The 26963-nt window shown below is 36.8% G+C and overlaps 3 protein-coding genes and 2 pseudogenes across 8 annotated transcripts; 3 read left to right on the top strand and 2 right to left on the bottom strand.

The window, feature by feature from the left end:
* Positions 1 to 260: 260 nt before the first annotated feature.
* Positions 261 to 4159, top strand: LOC137724388 (GTP-binding protein At3g49725, chloroplastic-like; annotated as a pseudogene).
* Positions 4160 to 6850: 2691 nt separating this feature from the next.
* Positions 6851 to 10790, top strand: LOC137738936 (putative pectin methylesterase CGR2). Of its 3 annotated transcripts, none has more exons than XR_015957014.1 (8): positions 6952 to 7092; positions 7269 to 7421; positions 7612 to 7651; positions 7852 to 7890; positions 8089 to 8463; positions 8832 to 8887; positions 9237 to 9448; positions 9811 to 10790. XR_015957014.1 is itself a non-coding variant. In XM_068478405.2 (7 exons), exons 2-7 carry the CDS (start codon positions 7308 to 7310, stop codon positions 9387 to 9389), a joined length of 777 nt encoding a protein of 258 aa, XP_068334506.1. In that variant the 5' UTR covers positions 6851 to 7092; positions 7269 to 7307; the 3' UTR covers positions 9390 to 9668. The 3 variants fall into 3 exon arrangements, 1 of the variants encoding a protein (XP_068334506.1); XR_015957015.1 differs by lacking the exon at positions 9811 to 10790 and adding an exon at positions 9590 to 9668; XM_068478405.2 differs by lacking the exon at positions 9811 to 10790 and having other exon boundaries at positions 6851 to 7092; positions 9237 to 9668.
* Positions 9862 to 11597, bottom strand: LOC137738926 (pentatricopeptide repeat-containing protein At3g49710 pseudogene; annotated as a pseudogene).
* Positions 11598 to 14979: 3382 nt separating this feature from the next.
* Positions 14980 to 16884, top strand: LOC137711585 (B3 domain-containing transcription factor VRN1). 4 transcript variants are annotated; one of them, XM_068450862.2, is made up of 4 exons: positions 14980 to 15221; positions 15363 to 15831; positions 16072 to 16118; positions 16315 to 16884. In XM_068450862.2, exons 1-4 carry the CDS (start codon positions 15114 to 15116, stop codon positions 16558 to 16560), a joined length of 870 nt encoding a protein of 289 aa, XP_068306963.2. In that variant the 5' UTR covers positions 14980 to 15113; the 3' UTR covers positions 16561 to 16884. The 4 variants fall into 4 exon arrangements, with proteins under 4 accessions (XP_068306963.2, XP_068306955.2, XP_068306949.2 ...); XM_068450854.2 differs by having other exon boundaries at positions 15363 to 15834; XM_068450848.2 differs by having other exon boundaries at positions 14983 to 15221; positions 16072 to 16193.
* A 2361-nt stretch (positions 16885 to 19245) lies between these two features.
* Positions 19246 to 19701, bottom strand: LOC137724398 (uncharacterized). The gene has a single exon (XM_068463145.2). The coding sequence runs from the start codon at positions 19699 to 19701 to the stop codon at positions 19246 to 19248; it is 456 nt and encodes a 151-aa protein (XP_068319246.2).
* Positions 19702 to 26963: the final 7262 nt, after the last annotated feature.

Raw genomic sequence — 26963 nt, 5'->3', positions numbered from 1 at the left:
ATATACATTCAAACTTGAATTGACCGAACGCGACTCGAATTGAACAGTTCGGTTTGATATATGACCATGAGAAGCAAAACTTAACATTGAGTGGCCCAACGATCGTATTTGGATTCTCTTGGCCCAAATGAAGCTTTACATTTGATAGGCCCAACTCACTGTCTTCGTCATTGAGCTTACTTGTGCATGTTGCATATCAAAGCAACCAGTTTCTTGCAATCAAAGAAGCAACAACAAGGAAATTCACACAAGCTGTTCAAATGCTAAGAAACATCTCCCTTTCATGGACTCCTCTCAGGTCATTTTCTAGAACCCTGACCCCTCTATCTTCAACTTCCACCCCCAACCAAACCCCATCACCATATTCGATTCCGATTTCCCACTCATTCGGCTCATCATTGTCGTCGTCGAAGTAAGATAAGGAGGACAAAAATGAGGTCGTTTTGGTTTTCAACAGAGACCTAACAGTCCCCCATAAGCTTTTCGTCATCCAGCCTTGCCTTCGCCCCGAAACCTTCTTGCAAGCCAAGCTTAACGAAGCTCTCTACCTCGCCAATTCTCTTAAAGAGCAATGAGATGGGTTTTCGATATCAATTTTTTTGATAAGGAAATTCCTCCACACGTCCTATTGTTAGACGCCAAACCCGCACAGGTCTATCCTTAATTTTATTTTTATTTTTTGTGTTTTTTTTTTCAATTTTTGAAGTAAATTTTAAGAGTAAATTGTAGCAATGGTCCCTTAACTTTAACTCTATTGGAGAAATGGTTTCTCAACTAAAATTCCATTATCATTGGTCCCTCAACTCATCCAAACGTGCAGCTATGGTCCCTCAACTAAAAATCCATTACCTTTGGTCCCTTAACTTTAATCCAACTAGAGAAATGGTCCCTCAACTTTAACCTAATTCGAGCAATGGTCCCTCAACTTTAACCCAACTAAAGCAATGGTCATTCCAACATAACTCATTTTCACAAAATTCTGACGAAGTTGACGAAAAAGACCATAGCTACATGTTTTGATGAGTTGAGGAATCCTGCTTGTAGCAATGGTCTTTCCAATATAACAAATTTTTACAAAATTTTGACGAAGTTGATAAAATGACCATAGGTACACATTTTGATGAGTTGGGGGACCAATGGTAATGGATTTTTAGTTGAGAGACCATTGCTCCAATTTGATTAAAGTTAAAGGACCATTGCTACAATTTACTCAAATTTTAACCCCATTTGATCAAATTATGAATTTTACAGATACATATTTTGGGAAAGACTTTCGATGTTGTTAAATGCCATCTGAATGCTATGGAGCAAAAGGAAAGAAACTTTCTTTTTCTTTTTGTTTTACTTTGTTTTTTTTATTAGTTTTGATCACATTGTATGTGTTGAATGTTGGGGAAGATTATTTATCGCTCTCGTAGTTTAGATTTATTTAGTATACACTATCACTCGAATAGAATGTTAATATGCATTTCAAAGTTTGTGTAATCTTAACAGGGTGAAGTAGATGATGTATTTATAAATACAATTATGTCTGGGATTCAGTAGAGGAATTTGGAGGCAAGTAAATTATGCATATTCATTTTTTTCTTGGTGCCCAAGAAAAATTGGATCTTATATTGTCCCACATCAAAGTGTATGAAGAAAATTAAAAAATGGTATTGATTTTATTATTGTTGTTTCGAATGGGAGAAAATTTTGGGAAAGGCGGTGTTGGACCGCGTGGGTCTTATAATAGAGATATTCAATGCTCGTGCTTGCACAAATGAGGGAAAGCTACAGGTATTAGTGCTATCTTGGTTAAGGAGTTAGTATTTCAGTGAAGAGCTTTGAAGGATCTTTCTGTGGTGCTTTTTTTAAATTTTACAGGTTGAGTTGGCAGCGCTAATGTATAAGAAAACAAGACTTGTGCGACTGCATGGCGAAGTTGGACGCTTTACTTTTGGAATGGATAGAGAAGTTGAAGTTGTTAGTGCCCCAAGGTAATGTATTGTCTAAGTTTGAAAAATTTAAGTAGATCAGAGAATTTATTTAGTTGTTCGGTACATCCATACTTAGAGAAGATTTTTACTAGATGGATTTTGATTGCAGAAGAAGAAGTGGGGGACGTGGCTTCATTAGTGGTACAAAAGAAACTGAACCTCAGCTCCAATGATGAAGGTTCATTCCTTGACTCTAATATCTTATGTTAATCTTTATTTCTGGATGCTCTAGTTTTATGGGACTTCCACAGAAAGTGGTTATTTCATTGAGCTTATGAAGAAAAAGCACTATTTTTTCATAATTGCATTGGTTTTACATGTTACTCTTACCAAAATATTGTGTGATGTGATATTTCAGCCAATTTATTTCCAAACAATCTTATGCCTATATCAACCACTAGATTCCAACTAATACAATTTTCTTCATTTTACTTGTTCCTTTGTTTCTTTTTTGCTTGTTTCATTTTATTACCTCTTTTCTTTTCTAGATTAAAGCTTAGAGTTTTATGGATACTCGTCTTTTCTTATATATAAAAAATAGAGCTATTGAGCTAGGAGTGGAGTCTAGATGACTATTATAGTATTAATGCATATGTGCTTCCACTTAATCAAACTATAATCTCAGAATTTCAGAAAGGAGGAATAGTCTGTTATCACAAATTTAAGATGTTCATCGTACTCAAGCTGTGCAATGCCCTGGTAGCAAGAATCATGGAGGATCTTATGATCAAGGTTTACCTACTGTTGTTGTTGTTGGGTATACAAATGTTGTATGTGGTCTAATCCATTGTATTTACTTTGATTTTGCACAAATTATCCAAACATTTGATTCTCACTTCTTGTGATAGGGGAAATCTACATTAGTTAGTGTCATTTCAAATAGTGATCTGTACAGTGATTCTGGGTAATATATTCCATTCACACAAAATGCCATTTCATGTATAAACCATATATATTTTAAGCCTTAATGTTGGTTTTTAATATCTTGACGAAGATGTGGTGTGTTTGCAGATTGTTTGCTATATAGTTGATCCTAAATTGAGAAGTGTTCTAACTTCAGGGTATATGACCCTCAATGATAACTATATTTCTCGTTCTTTGTATTTTGGAATTGTGATAAGGAGTTGTTTCTTCGATGATTTCTAGAACTTCTTTTGCGCTTATTCTGAGTATCTAATCTTCATGAAGAAAGTGCTCGTGAGTGACACAGTCGGATTTATATCAGATTTGCCAGTATAGGTATATAGAAAGCATGTTCAAACTACTTCACTCATTTAGTGTCTTATCATTAATCCTGGTCATTGCTCATAGAAACTACTTTTGTAGCTAATGGAAGCATTTCATGCAACTTTAGAAGAAGTTGTGGAAGCTAACTTGCTCATGGTATGACTAATTACTTGTCCATTTTATGATACAAATTAATACAATGCGATCAACGTCCTGCTATTGATATGTCTCTAAGCTTCTGTTTGGTATCCTACATTATCTTATGATATGGCAGAGAGATAAAACACATTAGCAAAGAGATTAATATTTCTGGTTTGGTCTAACTAATACGCAGAGTGGTTCACAACATGTCACATCTAATAAATGTTTATGTATGATTGCAACATGTGTTGGATTGTACGGCTCCTAATCTTGGCGAATCCCAGGAAAAGCTTGAAAACATGATAGAAGTTTGGAATAAGGTATTGTTAGTCTCTCCACTTGTAAACTTACCAAAATGGAACTAAAAGTTGAAAAGAACACTGATGCAGTTATCTGTATCCTTTGGAATTCCTCAGATTGAATATGAGGATGACAACGTAGATTTTGATGAATGTCATGTTGGCGGTGAAGATGGGGAGGCTAGCAATTTCTCAGGAGAAGAAGGTATGGAATGTGAGCTCTTAGGAGCAGAAAATGTTCCATCACAGGAAAATCTTGAAGTTATGTATGACCAAAAAGGTGATTACTCTGATGGATGGTTGTCGTCATCAGATGTCAAAGATCCTTGGGGGGGAAGTAGGTCCTGTACAGCCTTGAAAACTACGGATGACCAACAAAGCAAATATCCCAAGGACTCGAGAGCAGAAAAGCAATGGCAATCACCAGTTCAGTCCAGTCCACATGTTAGAAAAAATGCCTTAATAAGAGTTGGGTCGCAAGAGTTGTTGGTGCTTATAGATGAGAAGCTGTAAAAGCTTCCAAAGGAAAATGTTGTCGAAAAGGGTACATTTACATGGGTAGTTGACAACTATAGAGGAATTTCTCATATTCCACATGTAGCAAAGCAAATATTGCTTTTGATGGTAGAAGAAAATGAGAAGATTCTAGGGGCCGTTTGGTATTGTTTTAAAATAATAGCTTCCAGACAACAGCTTTTAAAAGAAGTTTGAAGAGTTCCTTGAAAAACTACTTTTATATAAAGCGAGTTGAACCCTTAATGGACATTTTTAATTTTTATAATAACCTTGTTAATTTTTATACTAAAATTATTTATCCTTCTACATATATTTTTTCTCTTGGAGTACAAGTTGACTGTCACCACCTATCACTACAACCACTAACCTTACATTAACACGGTCATTACCATCATCATCATTGCTGTCATCACAACCACAACCACAACTGCCATTACCACCACCATTTTTGTCTTCACCATCGCCAACCACCGCCATTGCCAGCACAACCATCGCTAGTGCCACCACAACCACCACTGTCTTTGCCATTGCCTCTACTACCATTGTAACCTCCGCACCCCAACCACTACACGCCACCATACCCTCTCCCCTCTCCCCCCCCCCCCACCACCCATCGTTATCGTTGCCACCACCCCCACTACTATGTCAATTTTTGTGATGAGCAAGATAGTTGGATAAGTGCATCACAAAAGAAATGGAGTCACTTTACAAGAACTTTGTTTGGGAGTTAGTTCCTAAGCCTAAGGACATAAGGTAGTTGGATCCAAGTGAGTGTTTAGGAAAAATGAAGGATTACATGAACAAAAGATTGGCATGAAAATTCAGAGAGGTGGGCAGGATCAGTGGTAAAATATCACAAGCCAAGTATATCTAGAAGGTGCTTGAGAAGTTCAACATGCTAGAAGTACAGGTAGTTTCGACTCATTTGGCAGCTCACTTCAGATTTAGTGACCAACGATGTCTTAAGTCTAAGAAAGAGAAACAAGTGATGAAGAAGTGCCATATGCTAATATTGTGAGCAACCTAATGTATGCAATGGTGTGCACACAACCTTACCTAGGTCAAGCAATCAATGTCATTTCCAAGTACATGGTAAATCCAATAAGGCAACATTAGGATACAATCAAGTTGATTCTGTGTCACTTACAAGTCTTGGCGACAAGGGATCTTGTTGGAAAAGCAGAAGCAAAATTCATGGGTGTTGGGGTACGTTGATGCCAACTATGTAGGGGATTTGGACAAGAGAAGGTTTACTTTAAGTTATATTTTGCACAGGTGGACCGATTAGTTGGAGGGCACTATACAACCAATTACAACTTTGTCAACCACATAAGCAAAGTATATTGCTCTGGCCGAAGTTAGAAATGAGGCAATTTGGCTTAATGGCTTGGTAAGCCAAATGGGAATCACTCAGGATTTCATGAAGCTGAAATGTGATAGTTAAAGTGCCATTCACTTGGCAAAGAATCTAGTTTTTCATGGAAGATCAAAGCACATTGAAGTGAGGTATTGCAGGATGGCTAAGGAGATTTGGTTGAAAAGGTTTACACGGATGACAATGCCGCATATATCTTACCAAGATAGTGCCAGTAAAAAAATTCAAGCATTACTTGAACCTAATCAATCTAGTTGATTGAGTAAGGGATGGAGCACTTTTTCACTTGAGGTGCAATGAGGCAAGAAGAAGTCTGCCAAGGTGAATGTTCTTGAAGATTTCCAGAGCCGTTTCATAAAGGTTCAAAGATACTCTGGAGTGCAACAATCAATACTTGGTTTGACTCACCAAGGTGGAGATTGATAAGAATTGGCTTGTCAATGTTAGTGTCTTATTTTGTTTTGAGTTGTATTTGGAAAGCTAAAGGTGCACATATTCTTGTCCTGCAAGGATTAGGAAAGAATTAAGTTTTCTTGTACAATTAGAATAGGAACCCCAAAAATAGAAACAAAATAGGAATGTAAGTGTACTCTCATAGAGTAGGAAACTCAATATGAAAAAGGCATGCAAACTACACACTACTTATAAAATAGGGTAGGGGGTTTAGAAAAAGTGAGAGAAGAAAACAGAGGCAATTGAGTTAGAGGGATTAGTTATAGGGTTTACAAAAGCACCATACACTATTATTAATTCAAAGAAACATAAATGAGAATTGGACGTAGGCAGAAGTTTTGCCAAACCAGTATATATCTTGCGTGTTTTTAGTTATTCTCGATTTACTAAGTTTAGTTTGTTATCGGTTACATTAAAGAACAAGTTCCATAGAGAGTTGAATATCTTATATGGAAAACATTGTGCTCCCTTCAATACACTTTATTTATTTTTAACAAACAATATTATCTACATTATAGGAGTGGAAGAGATGGCTAAGCCTCACAATGAACTAGCAATAATGTGGTTCAAATTCGCCTTTGACGAAAATTGATCTAAGTTCAAATTCGTCATTTTATAATCTAAATTGAATTAGGGGGGAAAGCCTTATTGTTATCTTTTTGAGTAATGCTACGGAGATTAATTTTTTTAAACCAAATTTGTAAATTAAATGATGTGGTTGTAGATGATTAAATTATTAATTAAATATCGATTAACATGTTTATTTCTTATTAGTGACACATCGTTTGATTTGTAATTTAATTTAAAAATTTTGACCACTCTAGTATTATTCTATCTTTTTAGAACAGAATGTCCAAAGCATCCTTCAATTATTTGCAGGAACAAAAACAAGATCCCGCCGACACACAATGCCAATGCCGCGTGCTGTACACCCATACAAATATAAACATGCATTCCCACTTACTTCCTCGACCCTCTCTCTACTGCTAAAAGCAAAACGATTTTGTTTTCTGAAAAAAAAATCCACAGATCTAAGAAGCAAAGCCATTGCTGCTGATCAAATCCCTATTGTGCTGCTCCCGTTCGTCGATCTGAATCTGAGGTATCTCCAAAATTCGATCCAATTTCTCCGTTATTTGCAAAATTCAACTTTCTGTTTGTTTCGCGGGAAAATTTGAGAAGATCCAAATCGAATTGGACTTCGAAGCTTCGATTCACATTCAGAACAGTAGATATGGATCTAATCCATAATCTGTAATTAATGCTCTCTGTGTACAGTAATTTTCGGACTCGTCTCCTATTAAAGAAGCAGCAGTCATGTCGAGGAGGGCGGTGGGATCCACGCGCCGCAATGGGAGCTTTCCGTTTTCCGGAGCCTTCAACTCTAAATCGAAGTCGTCGCCTTTGTTACCCATTGGCCTTGTAGTCGTGGTAAATTTTTTCGATTCGATTTTTCGATTTCTTGTATGCCAATTCATTGTAATGTAGTTTCTGTTCAGTGTTCAGTGGGTAGCTCCTACATCGTTTAGAAAGTCGCTTTTAAATTATGACGACGAATGGGAAAGATTATGAGTTTCGCGTTGTAACTGTGTTTTCTTTTGGTTTTTGGTTGAAATTTCAGGGAGCCATTCTTCTAATCGGCTATGTTTATAAGGGATCAGGTTTGTGTTAAATTGAATGCAATCTACATTAGCAAATCCGATTCGCATTTAATGGTGTGAATTTGTTAATTCGATCTGCTAGCGCTGCAATCATTATATTCAGATGTCTTTGGTTCTCGGAATTTAATTGCTTCCTATATTAAGATTTTGATACTTACACATGAATGTGCTGATTGAAATGTTTGTTCTTTTAAATTCAGGTGTCCTCGGGGGTGCCAAAGTAGTTAGTAGAGTTGAAGGTGAGTTTGTGGTCTTTTTCTGCTTGTATTGTTACGTTCGTGTTGTACAATTTATCATTCCTGATGCTGGACTTTTTTCGTTTGTGTGAAGTGCGCTTGTTTGGGTTGATGATTTTTGTATTTTTACAAGTGTTTAGCAATTACTATTTCTCACATACTTGTAATAATAGCATTTTTGTCATTTGCTTCTATAATCAGGAGACTTCTCATGCACGCTAGAAGTTCAGAGAGCAATACCTTTCCTAAAGAAAGCGTATAGTGGCAGCATGCACAAAGTTTTGCATATTGGCCCCGATACTTGTTCAGTTGTATCTGCATTGTTGAAAGATGAGGAAATTGAAGCATGGGGTGTAGAACCATATGAGATAGAGGATGCTGATAGGACTTGCAGGAGTCTTGTGCGCAAAGGCATTGTGCGGGTGGCTGATATAAAGTTCCATCTACCCTATAAAGCGAAGTCCTTTTCTCTTGTGATTGTCTCGGATGCTTTAGATTACCTCTCTCCGAAGTATCTGAACAGGACTCTTCCAGAATTGGCAAGGGTGTCGTCTGATGGCCTTGTTATTTTTTCGGGTATATTGTTCTATAATGTTCATATAGCTTGTGCAGTGTTAACGTTATAAAGCCTTCATATAGTTTGTTAGTAGGAGTTTATGTCTGGAACTGATTAGACTCGTATGAGATAAATTGCACTTTGTCAAAAGATTGACAATGATATATTGCACTCTAGTACTTCTCTTTTGATTAATGCCTTGGCATACCATGAATTTGGAGATGTGTAGCCGTTTTAGTTCAGCCAGAAATACATTGATACAAGTGTTTCTGACTCGATGTTCGTTAACCTTTTTCTATTCCAGTAGAAAGTAATTTGTTTTTTTTTAATCTTTTGATTTTGGTAACAATCATTTCTAATTTCACTGCTATTTTACTTTTATGTTTAGGTTTCCCTGGCCAACAGAAAGCTAAGGTTTCTGAGCTATCCAAATTCGGACGTCCAGTAAGTGATCATATGCTGCCTTTATGATGTCATCATGCTACTTTGTAACTGTTGGATTACTACTCTTACCTATGTGGGGTTTCCTACATTCTGTAAAGTTGACGGTCATTACACCTGATGCTTATCGTTTGCTTGAGTTTAAAATGATAAGCATGTTTCGATCCAAGTGCATTAGTTGGTAAAATGAAGGGGCTATATAAACCCTAATCCTTCTTTTAACTTGAAATAAGTAAAAGATATGCTAGCGATGTAGCATTTGTGATCACTTATGCTCCGTTTTTGGTTGTTTAGTCATCAGTTTGTATTGCTGGTTGACCTTATGACTGATATTATCTTTGTTTTCTGTTAGGCCAAAATGCGGAGCTCCTCTTGGTGGATACGTTATTTTGTCCAGACCAGCTTAGAAGAAAACGAAGCTGCCAACAAGAAGTTCGAGCAGGCCACATCAAAGGAATCATACCAGCCAAGCTGCCAAGTGTTTCACCTTAACTCATATCACTAATACACTATCATAGCATCATTTATTCACAAGTTTTGGTATGCGTAACATGGCTGATACAGGTAAAATTTGTTTTAGCTGTCGTATAAAAACAAGCCCTCTACTGGGTTAATTTTTATTTTTTATATGATACGTCAAGGACATCGACTTTTGTTGTGAACGATATAGTCACTATTGATTGACATAGTTGATTGAATATGCAGGGTGATTTGTATTAAGGCCTCGAACTGATCTGTATTCCGTTTGATATAAAACGGTTATATCAAGGAAATTTGTTTTACACACCATGGTTTCTTTCTTTCTCGGAATCCTTCAGCTCCACTTCTTCACTAGCAATTTTGTTTGTCGGGCTTGAAAAAAGGTTTGTTCTATAGCTGTATGAGAATGTAATTGTAATGAAAAACTGGTGACATCGTGTTTGCAGAAGCTGCAACTTCATTTTATGGAGAAAGAAAACTGAAGTTCATATACACTGTCACCAATAATCCGCACAAGAGCAATGTCCGTCCTTAAAGCAATGAAACCTGTGGGCATCTCGCACTGTGATTTCTCTCCCAGCAATGGCAGAGATAAATTTGATTGCATTGTGGCAGTCCCCACAAATCCTCAGGTTCTTCACCACAAGTAAAGGCTCCCACTCTCTCGTCGAGAGCAACCCAAACGCATCTGCTAGCTTTTCGCTGTGATGACCTAACCTTATCTCCCCCACTTCTTGCAGACTCATCATCCTTTACCAAGATCCATCGTAAATAAGGCACATAGCCCGCTCGATTCATCTTCCTCAACATCTCCTCCAAGTATTCATGAATTTCTTTGATCATCGGGTGGTAAATCTCTTCAGCCACAAAAACATGTACCCTCGTATTCACCTCGATCCAACTACAACCTGGTTTCCTCTTCACTCCTCTATCTCGCATATGGTTTCTAATTGTTGCTACCTCTTCCCATTTGCCTGCTCTAGGAGCAGCATTTAGAGGTTCCAGCTGAAGAAGCTGGTTGGATGCCTTTACTGCTAGTTCAATATTTCCATGCGTTCTACAGGCGCCGAGTAATGTAGCCCAGCCAATGGAGCCAGGGCAGAATGGCATCATCTCGATGAGTCTCTCAGCTTCACTCAGTTTGCCTGCTCGACCTAAAAGATCAATCATGCATGAATAGTGTTCTGCTTCCGGTTCAATCCCAAACTTCTCCTTCATCATATTGAAATACTTCTGACCCTCCTCAACTTTTCCAGTGTGAGCACAAGCAGAAGGGACAGAGATAAAGGTTACCCTTGTAGGAACAATATCCATCTGAAGCATCTGTTCAAATAGCCGTAGCGATTCTCTTCCAATCCCATGCTGTGCAAAACCTGCAATGATTGAATTCAAAGAGAGTGTTATGCTCTGGCATTCTATCAAATAACCTTCTTGCATCACGAAGATTTCCGCACTTCAAGTACATTGCAACAAGAGCTTTATTCACCGAAATTTTATTTGAAGGGATGTCAGATTTGATTTGTAAGGCATGAATCTGCTTTCCCTGAGAGAGGGATGACAAATTGGAGCATGCGCTAATCACACAGACGAAGCTGCAATCATCAGGGCTGTGACCAACGCATTGCATTTGCCGGAAACAATGAAGAGCGTCTTCAGAGTACTCATCATTTCGAGAATACCCAGAAATCATCGTGTTCCAAAGAACCAAATCCGGAAAAGGGATCTCTTGAAACACTTTCCTGCATTCCGACATGCCGCCAGCACACCTTGAATATAAATCAATCAAGCCACTCCCAACAAGCGAATTCTGGTGGAAACCAGTTTTGATCAACTTAGCATGAAACTGAAGTCCACCCAACAAGTCCACACACGTAAATGCAGTCAAAACACTTGCCAATGTAAACATGTCGACATTGAACCCCCTCCGAACCATTTCCTGCAACAATCCCAGCGCTTTCAGTCCTTGGCGGTGCTGGCCACACGCCACAATCATCGAATTCCAAGACACTTCATCTCTCACCTCTCCCATCACCAAGAACACCCACTTCGCCTCTTCCTAAAACCCATTTCTACTGTAGTACGTTACAAGAGAATTGTTTACCGAAACATATGAATCAAAGCCACCTGACAAGACCGCGGAATGCAGTTGCCTAAGCAAACCGACATCATCGCCACAGCCCGTGATCGCAGCAGAGATGGTAAACCCATCCATGTCAAGACCCAAATTTCTCATCCCAGCGAGCAAGCTCAATGCCGGCTCAGTCTCTCCCTTATATAGGAGACCAACACTCAACTCAAATAGTTCAACCCAAAAACTATGTATTTTGGAGGCAATTCTTCGGCTAGAAGGCTTAACTCCCCGTGCAATCAACCAGATAGTCTTGTGTTTCTACTGGAATCATGCAATGGTTTGGCATTAGTATCTCTAGATTCTTATGAAAACTTGTCTATCTGGAACCCATCAACTGGATTCCTCCACCACTTACATAGCCCAGGTTTACTGGGAGTAGGGGACAAAAAAATTTGCAAACATGTGGTTTCAGCTATGTATCAGCCACAAATGACTACAAAGCTTTCATTGGTTATTTTAGTTATGAGGATGATGTGTGGACGTTCCGGGTGGGTTGTTGATCTTCTCCTTGAGAGCCAACTCCTGGGAAAAGATTGAAGAACCTCACCCCTGTTGCTTGTACTATGAGCCCCAAGTCTTCCGAGTATGAGTCGGTAGCGGGTTTGACACCGACCTTTCATACGGAAAGCAGTACAGTTATGGCGATATGGTATATATGGAAGAAATAAGTTGATAAGGATTGACAGGTATAAAAATGTTGAGGTTTGCAGTCACCAATATACTGCAGAGGATGTTTTACGTTCTTCCATCCAGTATGACGAGATCCTAATTTCTCTTGTTGAGTACCAAAACCTAGCACAAGGCAAATAAACAAATGGGAAATATCATACATGATTATTTGCGGTTTAATTAAAGTTGTCGTTCATTGTTTGCCAATCCACTGGCACTGTTTTTGATTACTCAAATCTCCCAAATAATGCGGATGATTATGTTGAGATTTTCAATGATTTGCAAAAACAACCCCAGGCCAATAAGTTTTGACTACTTCAGCCAAAGTTCATCCCGAGTTTTATCTTATTCTCTAACTTATTTTATTCAGATTGTATTTCTTGTATGCAAAAGGATTTCCACATAGTCTTTGTAAATTTGGAGGGAATCTCTCCTTTATGAAGATCGGTAAAACGATATAGAGATATGCAAAAGGATTTGCACATCATCTTTATAGATTTGGAAAATCGTATGATAGGGTCTCAATAGAAATTATTTAGAGGATTCTAGAGAAAAAGAAGTACGAGTAGCATATGTATGATGGAGAAAGGATATCAGTAAAAAAATCATGAAGGACCAACTAAAAGCTTTTCCATAACCATAGGGTTACACCAAGACTTAGCTTTAAGTCTTACCTTTTTGCTTTGTTAAAGGATGAGTTAATGAGACATATTCAAGAAGATATCCCTAGGTGTATACTTTTTGCAAATGTTATAGTGATGATAGATGAAATGCATGAGGGAGTAAATGTGATGCTTAACCTTTGGCGGAAAGTGTTGGAATCTAAAGATCTTCACCTAAGTAGGTCAAAGATAGAATATATGTCATGCAAGTTGGAATGAGGGTTCAAATGAGATAGGGGGTGAAGATTGGAGATCAAGAAGTACCAAAGAGTTAGCACTTTCATTATCTTGGATCTATATTGCAAAAGAACGAAGTATTAGATGAAGATCTCAACCATATAATAAAAGCTGGATAGATGAAGTGGAAGAGTGCATGGGGTGTGTTGTGAAATTTTCGTATGCTACTAAAGCTCAAGGGAAAATTTCATAGAACACCAATAAGGCTAGCCATGTTTTACGACATGGAATGTTGAGCGGTTAGGTATCAACACGTCCAAAAAATGAGTGTTGTAGAGAAGAGAATGCTTTGTTGGATGTGTTGGTACATGAGAAATGACATGATTAATAATGAGGTTACCCGACGTAAGGTAGGAGTGGTCGCAATTGAACATAAGATGAGAGAAAATCGATTAAGGTGGTTTTGATATATGAACCGAAGACCTATAGATGCTTTGTTTAGAAAATGCGGTTGTGAGACTGAGGATTAGAGCAAAAGCGGTAGAGAAAGACCTAGAAAGACTTGGAAAAAGACCTTAAGAAATGACATGGGGTACTTGGAGCTAACGGAAGACTTGGTGCAAAACCAAGCACAACGGTGTTCTAGAATTCATACAACTAAGGAATAAGTGTAGTTGAGGCTAGATGAAGAAGAATACAGTGTCAGAGTGTTTTAAAGTTTAACCTGTGTTTTAGCATGATTATCCTACCAACTTAATTTAACTTTTGAACAAACACTCACAAGTTTCAGGAGCAAAGATAATAGGAAATTTGAAAAAAAAAAAAAAAAAAAAAAAACAAAGATAATAGAAATTTTGAAAAATTATGTCCTTAAAGTAATTGCATGTTTTAGCCTTGGGGTATAGTTTGGTATCTTTAAGTTGTTTTGTTTATCCAGATCAATTAACCAATTGGAGAAGTAAATTACCATTCTCGTAAGGTTTGTGTTATTTAGACACCATTTTTTATCTCTTACACATCTTTATTAATTTTATTTATTGATCTTCTTCAATTCATTCGATCTGACGATCGAAAATTAAGAGGGGTATGTAAGAGATAAAATTGGATATGTGGATAGTACCACCCTTCTCGTAATTGCATGATGAGTTATACGCTTTGTGTATTTTAGTGACGATCTTAGCCTAATTTAAACTTGGCGGGGGAAAATTTGAATTTGAGTAGAGCACATTTGATCTAGCGAATGTGGCTATAGCATCCACGTCTATACTATAATTTCATGTTACAAATTTTATGGCGCATACTTAGTGTAATATAACAAGTTATAGTGAACTAAACAAGTTATATGGAACTCAATACATGGAACTTAATTACTAAAGTTGGAACTACATCCTTTTCACTGTTAGGATGGAATTATATAACAGGAGTATTTTTTTTATCACCACCTTAACTTTGTTGTATGGTGAAAAGACACATGACAAATGATTAGGTGTATGGTGAGTATATACACCCTTATATAACTGTGAACGAACCCTTACAAGTTACAAATGTTACAAGAATGTCTTTTGCATATTTGGTGAAAAGTCCTTATACCATTTATTTGTTTTTGTGTTACATTTGTTTTCTTTATCTAAGTCGATTAACCTACTGCACATGTCATACTCTTTTTCCTAATAATACTTGTATTATTTCCTGGAAGATGAACTCACTCTCTCACTTATGATTTTTAATGGTTTTTGAATTTCTTCTTTTTACTTCAATACAAAATTTTCTTATGAATTATTATCCCTTATCATAGAAAGAAATTCAACTTTACACACATGCATTTGACCTTCTTGCTGAGGAGTAATGGCTTTTCCAACCTTGGTCTTAATCCAATTGCCATTTCCATGCACACAGCTAATTTCAGCGCTTTGGAGATATAGGGAAACAAATAGACTCAACACACCCTAATTGACCGTAAGTTATTAAAAAAATAATAATCATTGCTGAGGTTGAGTGGATTGGTTGGTTTTACATTTATTTCATTTTTCATCTAACAATTTCATTCATTGTGACCTTCTCCTAATTCACCGCCAGATTAGAACAAGAAAATACTGCAATTTCTTCAACAATGGCTTGTTTAACCCAGGAAATTGATGACTGCCCGACCACATATTCCCCTACCACTCCCCATTTCTTCAAGATCATTGTAAATGACACTTCCAAATACAACAAAATTGTAAGCACCTCTCTCTTTCTCTCTCATGTTTGCTGCAGTAGTTAGGTTATATAGTATTGACATGATTCATTTCTTAGACACAAAAGATCAACTAATTTTTCACACTTCAAAATTAAAGTCGAAACTTTCTCTGTTTTGCAGAAAATTCCAACGAAATTTGTGATGAAATATGGAGATGGTCTGTCAAATTCAGTAGTTCTTAAGGTTCCAAGTGGTTTGGAATGGAAGATGGAACTTAGAAGATATGATGGTGAGGTTTGGTTTGAGAAAGGTTGGCCAGACTTCTCACATTTTTACTCTCTAGACTTTGCTTACTGGCTGGTTTTTGGGTACGAAGGGAACTCAAAATTCCTGGTTCGCATATTTGATAGAAGCTGCACAGAGATTGACTATCCACTACAAAATCCTGAGGAGGAAGAAACTGATGAAGATTCCATTTCCAATAATTCTGATCATGATTCTAGTGATGATGCTCGTGATGATTATGAGGCTTATTCTGGCGATGATTCTGTTCAAATCTTAGACGAATTTTCACCCTGCCAAAGAGAAACAAAAGGGAGATCTCCATTGCCGTGTCCTCGACCTCACAAGGAGAATATAACAAGTTCAGGTGGTAAGGCAAAAACCAATATCAAACTTGTACAATGTGGTTCCATAGCTATACATACCAATTAGAAATTCTGATTCTGTGAAATGATGCTCAAGATATCAATGAAAAACAAAGATCCACAATGACCGATATCAGAAGCGGAAGTTACAAATTTTAATTTTATTCCCTATTTTTTTCCTTATTGTGTTTTCTGCGTCTTTCTTGTTTAACTTTAAATATCCTCATTATATTCTTTAACAGGCAAAGCTGGTCCCTCTGCAAGGGCAAAGGCTAAAGCTCTTCAGATGGTTAGTTCCTTTACATCTGAATACCCTTTTCTCAAGGTTTCCATGCAGCCCACATATCTCCAATATTGCTATTTGGTAAGCTTGCGATAAAGCCCTCAAAAATTTGGTTAACATATCTATCCCTGCCGAGAAAATTTAATCGTAAGCAGTCTTGCCTAAATTTTTGACTTTCTGCATTACCCCTTTGTTTTTCCAGAGCTTGCGATCCAAGTTTGTCAAGAAACATCTTAGCAAGACTTGTGATCATGTCTTCCTTCGGCGTTCAGATGGGAGAACTTGGCGTGTCAAACTAGAACAATATGAGACTGGAAGATGCAGATTGCTGAGTGGTTGGAAGAAATTTGTGCAAGAGAATAGTTTGGCGATTGGTGATGTGTGTGTCTTTGTGTTGATTGACAACATCAAACCTTTATTCAATGTTATCTTCTTCCCCACCGCGTAGAAAGCTGCAAATTGCACCTCCAATAATTGCAAGAGAAGAGTGATGGATGAAGTCGTTGAAGTTGAATATTGCAACATGAATACTAACTAGTTTAAGATCATTATATATATAGTTCTTTATGCAGAAGTATCTAGTTAGTTCTTGATTTCTTTCTATTAGAAAGAGAAGCAACAAGATGATCGGTCGAGTCTCCTACTGTCTTGGGCATTCCCCTAAATTTCTAGTCTACTTTATGATTGATCATTCTGTTTATTCAAATATTAGTTAATCTGTGCATGTTTACTTTCCTTTATTAATCCATCGTGTTCTTGGTTCTCCATTGAAGCAGATTGAGCCAGTTTTTAACATTATTTATCATGTTCGAGCCTTTGTTTGATGTACTCGGCAAGTTGTGGAACGATATCGGTTGTGAAATTTGACTGGAAATCCTTTCAGCTTTAAACAAATCCAAGGTTTTCAACAAAACTCAGGGGATACAAGAAGATCATACTTCTAACACTGCAAATGGAATGGAAATGTTTAATGAAAATGTTTGCCATGCTGATGGTGCACATATGTTGCCTGAAAATGTTTGATTATCCTAACTGTAACTTACATATTTATTGGAATCCTTTTAGTACTTTGCAATAATATACAGCACAAGGTTGGCGATAATTCTTCTTCTTCACTGATGATTCGGGTTGACTTGAATCCCAAGAGGTTTGAGAAAGGTATTGATAATTTTTGTCCATTTTGATTTACCATGACTTAACAGGTAGTTTACTGCGATAAAATGGAAAACATTTATACTAACAACAATATTTCTCTGGTTTTGGCTCGGAGATTTGGAGTAAATTATTTTGTCAATCTGAAGGACAATGACAAACCCATACAGAAGATGAAAAATCATGGCGTTCTTAGTAGATGTCGTATATATCAACATAGATAATCAAGTTTTACAGCTTTCTAACTTATAAATTTGATTTTTGAAACCAACATGTTATTACTAAGATGACCAATGGTGGCGTTCACAGGAGGATAGCAAATCCCAAGTTTGTGCACGGTCAATCTTCTAAATCAGGTTCAATTGTGCCTCAAATACACAATTCTCAGAGTTATTTTATATATTGTCTTGCACCATTTCCTTTTCTACTTATGGTACAAGAAATCAGGATTCAATTTTGAATCTTTGTGCAGGTACATTTTTGTCACATCACCAACTACTACTGCTACACCTGAGGGACAATTAAACAATCGTATTCTCAAATCCATACAAAAAAAAAATCATGTAAATTGTAATAGTTAGGACATAGAAATTTCGATTTGTATGGTACATAGACTCTTAATGTAAATCTAATAGAATATATATATGAAACTAAAAAACTTATTTCACCATGTGACTTTAATTGCTTTGATTGATTTCTAAATAATTTAGAAACAGGTGTGTTAAATTGTCGGTTACGATTTGAAAACCCACAGTAGAGCGCGGGCATATTTGTAGTTATCCCCAAAAAGTGTAAGCCATTTCAGTAGCCAGTACAATTCTAGCCGGGTTTGACATTTTCCTGTAAAATTCTAGGATTTATGTCAATAATTTCTTAGTCTAACTGTCTAAGTAGTTGGGTCATCTCCAACCGAAAGGTCTAGAGAGCCAGAAGGTCGAAAATAGCCCGAAAATCGTCTCCAACCGAGGACCAGGCTAAAAGGCCAACCGGCCGGCCCAAACTAGCCAGCTAGCCAACCCTGGCAAAATTTGCCCTTTTTTGTAATTTTCTTTTTCCTTTTTTTTACAAAATTAAAAAAAAAAATCTTTTTTTTTTCCTATAACTTCCTAAGCCATTAAACAACATTAAATAACATTAAGTAACATGAAACAACATTAAACAATATTAAACAACACTAAATAACATTAAACAACATAAAAATTATACAACATAAAAAAAACATTTAACAACATGAAACTTAAACAACATTTTTAAGAACATTTAACAACATAAAACTTAAACGTCTACTCCATACTTCTTTTGGCCCAAAGATGTGCAACAAGATCTTGTTGTAGGTATTTGTTTGTAGTACGGGAACGTATCATAGCGCCTCATGTACTTATTTAAAGAGATACTACTAGTTCTTGGATTGAAAGGCAAATTAGGCCAATCATATATTTTTGCACGAGCCCTTCTTGACCTATTTGGATCCTCTTGGTCGTCATCAAACTCTCCATCAATATACCCATCTCACTCATCCTCCACAATCATGTTGTGTAATATGATTAAAGACAACATGATGGGAGTCCAAATTTTCTTAACTCCACCTTATTGTCGGTTCCTTGATGATCTTCCACCATGTTTTTATAATACCGAAAGCTCTCTCAACATCTTTCCAGTATGCCTCTTAGTGTAAGGTAAAACACTTTTCGGCATCATTTGCAGGGTTTGGAATTGCTTGGACAAGTGTCGCCCACTTTGGGTAGATGTCGTCTACCAAGTAATACCCCATATTGTACCAACGACCGTTAATGTAGTAGTCAAGTTGAGGTGATTTACCTTCCGTCAGGTTATTGAAGAGGGGTGAACGCCCAAGAACTGCAATGTCATTTTGGGATCCAAGGACTCCAAAGAAATCATGCCAGATCCGTGTGCCATACGAGACAACCGCCTCTAACACAATAATTGGCTTTCTCAGCCTTTCGCTAAAGCCTCATTGCCATTAGGTGGGACAGTTCTTCCAATTCCAATGGATGCAGTCTAATGACCCTATCATGCCCATAAAGCCACAGTCTTCAGCTTTGTGAATGAGCCAATCCATATCTTCTTGATTTGGCTCACGGAGGTACTCCTCTTTGTAAAGATAAGCAATTGTGTCACAGAATTCAGCAAGAGTATCAAGGCATGTAGACTCAGACATACCGTATGTATCATCCATCGCATCAGCTGGGTAGGCATAAGCCATCATTCGAAGTGAAATAGTAACCTTCTGATGAGGTGAGAAACTAGGGCGGCCTGCTCTGTCCTGCTTCTGTTCAAAGTATGGATTGACATGTTGGACATCATGAAGTAAATGCTCAAACACATAACGCCTCATTCGAAAGCGACGTCTGAAATCCTCTTCTGTGTACATCGAGTTGGGGTTGAAGTAGTTGTTCATCAGATTGTCATGAGCCATCTCTCTGTTTCATGATTTGTAAGAGTGACAAGCAACAGAGCCACCCCATTGAGGTTGTTCCTTAGTTGGCTGACATACCATGGACGCAGCCATGGCTGCCACATATTTTCTGTTGCACCATGCTTCATGTTCTTCATCAGACTCCTCATTTTCTCATCTCATCTGCGTCCATTTTTCTTCTAATTCAGAATTGGATTCAGACCCCCAGTTGGAATTCGAAGAAGATCCAAAGTTGGAATTCATTGCAAACTTGAATTGAAAGAGATTAAATTGAAAGAGTTTGAATTAAAAGAGATTGAATTCAAAGGTGTGTGAATTATAACCCAATATCCACCTTATTTATAGCCCAAAAAATTTCAAATCCAATGGCTAGTTGACGTCAGTTACCATTGGATTTGAATTCTTTTTTTCGGCCAAATTTTTTTTAAAAAAAAATTCTCATTTTTTCCTATAAATTTAAGTTGTTATAGTTTTTAAATTTAACTTGTAGTTTTTAAATTTAACTTGTAGTTTTTAAATTTAAGTTGTTGTAGTTTTTAATTTAAGTGGTTGTAGTTGTTAAATTTAAATAATAAATTATGTTTGGCCCCATGGCCCTGGGTTAGAGATGCTTTTTGTGACAGGGCTAAAACGAGTCATATGGCTCTTTAACTCTCGGTTGGAGATAATAAAAAATATGCCCCTACACTGTTCATTAAAATACTAATTTATTGGATGGCCAGAGGACTAAAACGAGCCCTCTAGCCCTCCTTCGGTTGGATATGACCTTAATTTCTCAATTTAAGCCAATATTAGACCATCCCCAATGGGGGCTTTATCCTCCATGAGGCTGCCACATTTCTAGTCTTAGCGAGAAATTTCATCTCCAATGAGCCGAAAATGGGGCTAGATCCACCATTGGGGCTATCAACTTCCTTTCTTCGGTAGCATAAAATCGGCCTATATCTAGCCCCAAAAAATAGTGGGTCCCACAAAAAAGTAGCAACTCATGTAAGCAAAATTTTATCACTCTCCATCCACTTGCGAATACACTTATACTCTCCTTTTATTATTTTTTTAATTCTTTTTTCTTACTTATTTTTCTTACAATTTCGCTAATTAATGATTGTTTTAAATTCCATAAGAATGAAAATTTCAAATTGATTTGACGTTCATAGGCATTGATGGGTGAAGTTTTAAAATATTTTTTTTTTTCAAAATTGTATGATACTAAATTATCGATTGGTGCTAGGTAAATTGTTGTGTTATACGTGAAAATCAAATTATTTTAGAGGGCGAAGTGGAGGTTTGTTTCTTTTAACGGATGAGATTGAGATAAGGGAATTTAATCCAACAAACGATTCATAAGTGATGAAATCTAACTTTATCACAATTTGAACTTTTTAGGTTAAAGAGTTCATAAAAAAATTTAAGATAACACGTTCAAAAATCAACTTAAGAAAAGCTAACACACAAAAAAAAATCATCACTTAATCAAATTACTATATAAAAAAAAAATATATATATATATAGCCCATATAGAGCCTAAATGATATAACCCCCCATTGGGAAAGATTCTTTAATAAAGCTCCAATGATTTCTCGAAACTCTAAAATAGGCTATATCTACCACTTTTTCAGTCTCATATAGAGCTCCTTACTTAGGATGCTCTTAGGTCACTATTTACTCCATTCTCATCGTTTCATGTCAATCGCAACTTCTTGCCAAACCATTCATTCATGGGTAATGCTAGAGAGATCATCTATTTAAATCATATTTTATAAACTATATGATGCGATTATTAATGATTGGATTATCATTTAAGTGTCGATCATTGTGTTTTTTGCTATTGGTGACACATCACTTAATTTGCAAATTTGATTTAAAAATTTGATCTACCTATCATTACTCTTCATTAAATTATCTAGTGGGATGAAGGGAGAGGTTCGAGCAAGTTCAACGGCAGTTATTGCACAGGTTCAACCGTTCAAGTAAAGGTGCGTGACGATATGGGTTCATGTTGCAGGTTCAAGGCGAAGATGAAGTACCTGTGGAATCTGGATAGGTTGTGACATATTCGACTCGCGGGAGTCAGTGCAGGATCGTTCAAATCTAGTGTGACGAGATCAGGGAAGATAGTACATGTGGGTGCATATGGTGGGTCGATTGGGTTGGAGTGCGGTGCAGTGTGAATCTGGGCTTCAATTGGGTTTTTGAAAATGTAGAAGCGGCGACTGATGGTGTGACGACATCGGGGTCAGAGAGAGATTCCAACTATATATCTTTTGTTTTTGGAATATTTTCCAAGTGATATATAAAATTAAGAATCTCAACTATCCATTTTTCCGGCTAGAAGAATTTCCATTGGGTGGTCAAATAAATTTCAAGCATTTTCATTTGATAGACCATGGAGGACTATCCATGTTGGGGAGAGATTTTTTCATGTACATGGAGCATAAGCCAGCATATCAAGTGTCCTAATTACATAACAGCTACAATGTTCAACGGTTTTTCACAGGATTATTATTATTATTTTTTTAAAGTATACATAAAGTTAAATTAATTCTTTGAAAGTAATTTCCAAAAAAATATATATATACATATATATATATATATATATACATACATATATATATATATATATATATATATGTATATTCTTTGAAAGTATAGAAACTACTTGTACAGATAGCTAAACTAATTATAATAATAAATGTTGGATTTTTGGATCGTCGGGTCCTGACCACTCTAACGATACCGATACTGTCCCTAACTTTATCACCTACCCAATCCATCTGGTGTGAAGTTTTACCACAAAAGGCTCTAATATTAATTAGAGTAGGGTAATCCTATTTAAATCCATTGAGTTTCCTTGAACCCACTGATGTGAGACTTTAACACTTCTCCTCATGTGTAACCCCATTTAGTGGTTCACACGTGGAGATCCACATCGGTAATTGAAACTCAGAGGTTGGCTCACGTTGGGCCCACTTGTTTTCAATGGAACTCAGCAATTATCTCTAAGAGTTCAAACTTGTTTCCTCAAGCCCAAACCTTGGCTCTGATATCATGTTGGATTTTTGGATCACCGGGCCCGTCCCACTCTAACAACACCGATATTGTCCCTAACTTAATCACCTGCCCAATTTGTCAGGTGTGGGGTTTTACCACAAAAGGCCTCAGTATTAGTTAGAGTAGGGTAATTCTATTTAAACCTATTAGGTTTCTTTGAACCCATCGATGTGGGACTTTAACACTCCCCCTCACGTGTAACCCCATTTAGTGGTTCACACTTGGAGATCCACATTAGTAATTGAAACTCAGAGGTCGGCTCACATTGGGTCCACTTGTTTTCAATGGAACTCAATAGTTGTCTCTATATAAAGAGTTCAGACTTGTTTCCTTGGGCACGAACCTTGGCTTTGATACGATGCTTGATTTTTGGATCGTCGGGCCCGCCCCACTCTAATGACACCGATACTGTCCCCAACTTAATCACCTGCCCAATCTATCAGGTGTGGGGTTTTACCACAAAAGGCCTCGGTATTAGTTAGAGTAAGGTAATTTTATTTAAACCCATTGGGTTTCTTTGAACCCACCGATGTGGGACTTTAACACTCCCCCTCACGTGTAACCTCATTTTTAGTGGTTCACACGTGGAGATACACATCGGTAATTGAGGTCGACTCCCGTTGGGCCCACTTGTTTTCAATGGAACTCAGCAGTCGTCTCTATATTAAGAGTTCATACTTGTTTCCTTATGGGTGACAAGCTCATTGGCTCGTAGAGGCTAGAACCATGGGCTCTGATAACATGTTGGATTTTTGGATCGTTGAGCCCACCCCACTCTAACGATACTGATATTGTCCCCAACTTTACCACCTGCCTAATCCGTCAGATGTGGGGTTTTACCACAAAATGCCTCAATATTAGTTAGAGTAGGGTAATCCTATTTAAACCCATTGGGTTTCTTTGAACACACCGATGTGGGACTTTAACAATAAATTATACAAACTGATTCTAAATATAGTTTTGATAGTGCTCTTGTTGAAATGGTCAGAAAAGGGTTGGGTTGATAGCAGGGTGTAAATTCGTTAAAGTTATGTTGGATGGGCTATGTTAAGTAATAGGTCTGTTCAAGACATGGACTAAAATTTAAAGTTTGGTTTGCTTGTTTTTGTGTTAGGTTTGTTGGAGTTTGGGCTTTAGTCTCCCCATGAAATGATCTAAAACTAATGAAGTTCGTAAGTTATGTTTTTATCTAGAGTAACGTTAGGAAGACCAAATTTTTTAAACCAAATGATGTGTCATCAATAAGAAACAAACATGTTAATCGACACTTAATTAATAATCCAATCATCTACAACCATATCATTTAGTTTAAAAAATTTGGTCTCTCTAGCATTACTCTTTTATCTATGGTTAAAACTCCCAAGTATTTCTAATAAGGATAATGGTAGGGAGACCAAAATTTTAAACTAAATTTACAAACAAAATAATGCGTCACTAATAGAAAATAAGTACATTAATTAAAACTTAAGTAATAATTTAATTATTAACAACTATGTCATTTGATTTGCAAATTTAGTTTAAAAAATTGGTCTTCCTAACATTACCCTTCTAATAAACGTACTTGGATTGGGGTCTTGCAAACACGGTTCAGAGATAGAGCTAGAGATATTGAGTCATTTTGTGTCCTTTACCCGTAAATTCTATCTATTCTTTTGATTTGGCTTAAGGAGGAGTTCTCTGGTGTGCTTTAGCTTGACTGAAATCCCAGAATATATACCGGACAAACATTTATGCTGTGTATATAGTTACCAAAATTAAATTTCAAAGCATATGCAAGGAGTGTCGAGCTTAACTGGTATTAGGTGCTCAAAACTAATTGTTTTCTGCTGTATTCTTTCAATTTTTTACTTTTTCTCAGGAATGTAAAACTTATATTCCTTTCATGGAACAATAATTTTTTGCGGTACTAGTCGAAGGGCCAGTTTGGGGCGCAGCTCATAGAACATCTCCAATTGGCTGCTTACTCATCACCTGTAAAAAAAATTAGAAAAGGTTACAAGCATTTGCCAAAATTGTATTAGTCTTGATGAAGATCTCAAGAAAGGAAAATTGAAAAGGAAAATTTTCTAAAATAGTTAGTGATTCAATCTTAGGAAGAAGAAATAAAAAACAACATATAGAAAGAGAGATCATCAACATCTGGAGCGGATGGCATGAAGGGAAAAGGGACAGACTCCCATAAACAATAGAAATGGGTGGCATGGGAGGGAAGCCCTATCATGTCACCTCCATAATTTTCATGAAGCAGATGAAAGGAAAATTATGAGGCCGCTTCCAGCCGCCCATTTCCATTGGCCTATGGGAGGCCTATCTTCCATTTCGGCTCAGCCAATTCTTTGAGCATAGGTTATGGTCATAGGACTAGGTCCCTTAATTTATAGGGAAGCCTCAAGCATACACAAGTACGAAGAAACAACCTAGAATCACATGGTTTCCATGCTTTCCAGTTTCCACGTCAATATTTGCTATTTGTATCTCCCCAAGGATAAAACATGCTTTCTGTGTCACTCTAGTAACACTGGAACGATTGCATGCCTTCCACGTATGTGCTAGAACTTAGGGTTTTCCATCAAGAAACACGCATGTATTATGAGTGTACAGACTTTTTCACATGAAGAGGAAGATAGAGTGCATACGTTACGCCTAAGTTTCACTTGAGAAACGAATCTAAGACTATGATGAGTTGGTGAGTGTCTTTTTATTTTGTAATTTTTCTTTTTAAAAATTGGTAAGCTATAAAGGAAACTAATAGGCAAGTCGGAAATCTTGAAGGCTCTCAGCCATCACATCAATGATTCTAATTAGAATAAATTGTAATAATGGTCCATCAACTTAAACTCAATTGGAGCAATGGTCCCTCAACTGAAAATTCATTACAATTGGTCCCTCAACTCATCAAAACAAGCAACTATGATCATTTTCATCAACTCTGTTAGAACTTCTGTCAAAATGAGTCACATGCCATGCACATGAGGGTAAATGAAGGGGCAAATATGAAAAATCAAATAAGAAAAATTGTATCAATAGTCCCTCAACTTTAGTCCAACTCAAGAAATGGTCTCTCAACTAACCCAATTGAAGCATTGGTTCCTCAACTTTAACCCAATTATAGCAATGGTCCTTCCAACATAACTCATTTTGGCAGAGTTGAAGAAAATGACCATAACTACACGTTTTGATAAGTAGGGACCAATGGTAATGAATTTTTAATTAGGGGACCATTGCTCTAATTTAATTAAAGTTGAGGGACCATTATTACAATTTACTCTTCTAATTAAATACCCATCTTTTTACATAAAAAAAATATTATTATTAAAGAAGAGGGAGATTCAAAACTACTAAAATAATTTAGGGGAAGGGACGAATGGTGAAAACTTAACATCCTATTTATTAGGATATTGAATACATATGTGAAAACCCAACATCTTATCCACTAGAAATTGAAATAGTCATGAAATGGGCCTAGAATATTTATGAGATAATTATTTCAATTTCTAGTTTTGAATTTTCATTTAAAATAAAATGAAAATAAAATAGACTTATTTGGTAACTAATTTAGTTTTCATTGAAAACTGAAAAATCATTTGAAGGTTGTTTGGTAACTGATTTCCGTGTTAAAGTTTTCATTGTATATGGAACTTTGTCCATAAAATTGTCAAATTGTGAATGTGAGGTTATAGAATGAAGGGGTATATGATGAAGAGTCCGCATCACTTTTCAATGAATTTTTCTATATCCAAAAAAATGCAATGTCAAGATAAAATTTAAGATGAAAAAAATATTAAGAAAACTATATGGGACCACGATCTTCTAGGGTCCAAGTAAGGCTGATCCGAATATCGATACCTCAAAAATCCGGTCATAGATTAGACAGGGTAGCGGTGCCACTATCACCTTGTTTTGGGACAATTGGCGACGCCTGAGTGACTCCACTGAATGACCATGCTTGTTCTGCAAGACACGAGATCTGACCCGGATAAGGACAATCAGATCCTCATAAGTCTTGGAGTTCCTACAATCTAAGAATTGGCGTGCACCTAAGTAATCACAACGCCTAAGAGGGTGCAATATTTACTTCTAGATATCCTCTAGTATTCTCCTGACTTAGAATGAGGATTATATACTAAAAAGGTCTATATCCCCACAGTATAAATACACTCATCTAGGATTTGTCTCTACTTACGCAATATCAATACTATAATTCTCTTGCC

This window comes from Pyrus communis, chromosome 15 (assembly GCF_041283825.1).
Source record: "Pyrus communis isolate YQ-2024b chromosome 15, ASM4128382v1, whole genome shotgun sequence".
Taxonomy (NCBI): Eukaryota; Viridiplantae; Streptophyta; class Magnoliopsida; order Rosales; family Rosaceae; genus Pyrus; species Pyrus communis.
The sequence above is the reverse complement of the archived record's forward strand: the minus strand, read 5'-3'. Positions and strand labels throughout refer to the sequence as shown.

Coding starts and splice junctions, on each gene's coding strand:
- LOC137724398 (XM_068463145.2), bottom strand. CDS start 19,701: ATGGCTCATGACAATCTGATGAACAACTACTTCAACCCCAACTCGATG.
- LOC137738936 (XM_068478405.2), top strand. CDS start 7,308: ATGTCGAGGAGGGCGGTGGGATCCACGCGCCGCAATGGGAGCTTTCCG. Junction 7,652..7,851: donor CTATGTTTATAAGGGATCAG/GTTTGTGTTAAA, acceptor TTTTAAATTCAG/GTGTCCTCGGGGGTGCCAAA. Junction 8,464..8,831: donor TGGCCTTGTTATTTTTTCGG/GTATATTGTTCT, acceptor TTTTATGTTTAG/GTTTCCCTGGCCAACAGAAA.
- LOC137711585 (XM_068450840.2), top strand. CDS start 15,114: ATGGCTTGTTTAACCCAGGAAATTGATGACTGCCCGACCACATATTCC. Junction 15,835..16,071: donor GAATATAACAAGTTCAGGTG/GTAAGGCAAAAA, acceptor ATTCTTTAACAG/GCAAAGCTGGTCCCTCTGCA. Junction 16,194..16,314: donor ATCTCCAATATTGCTATTTG/GTAAGCTTGCGA, acceptor TTGTTTTTCCAG/AGCTTGCGATCCAAGTTTGT.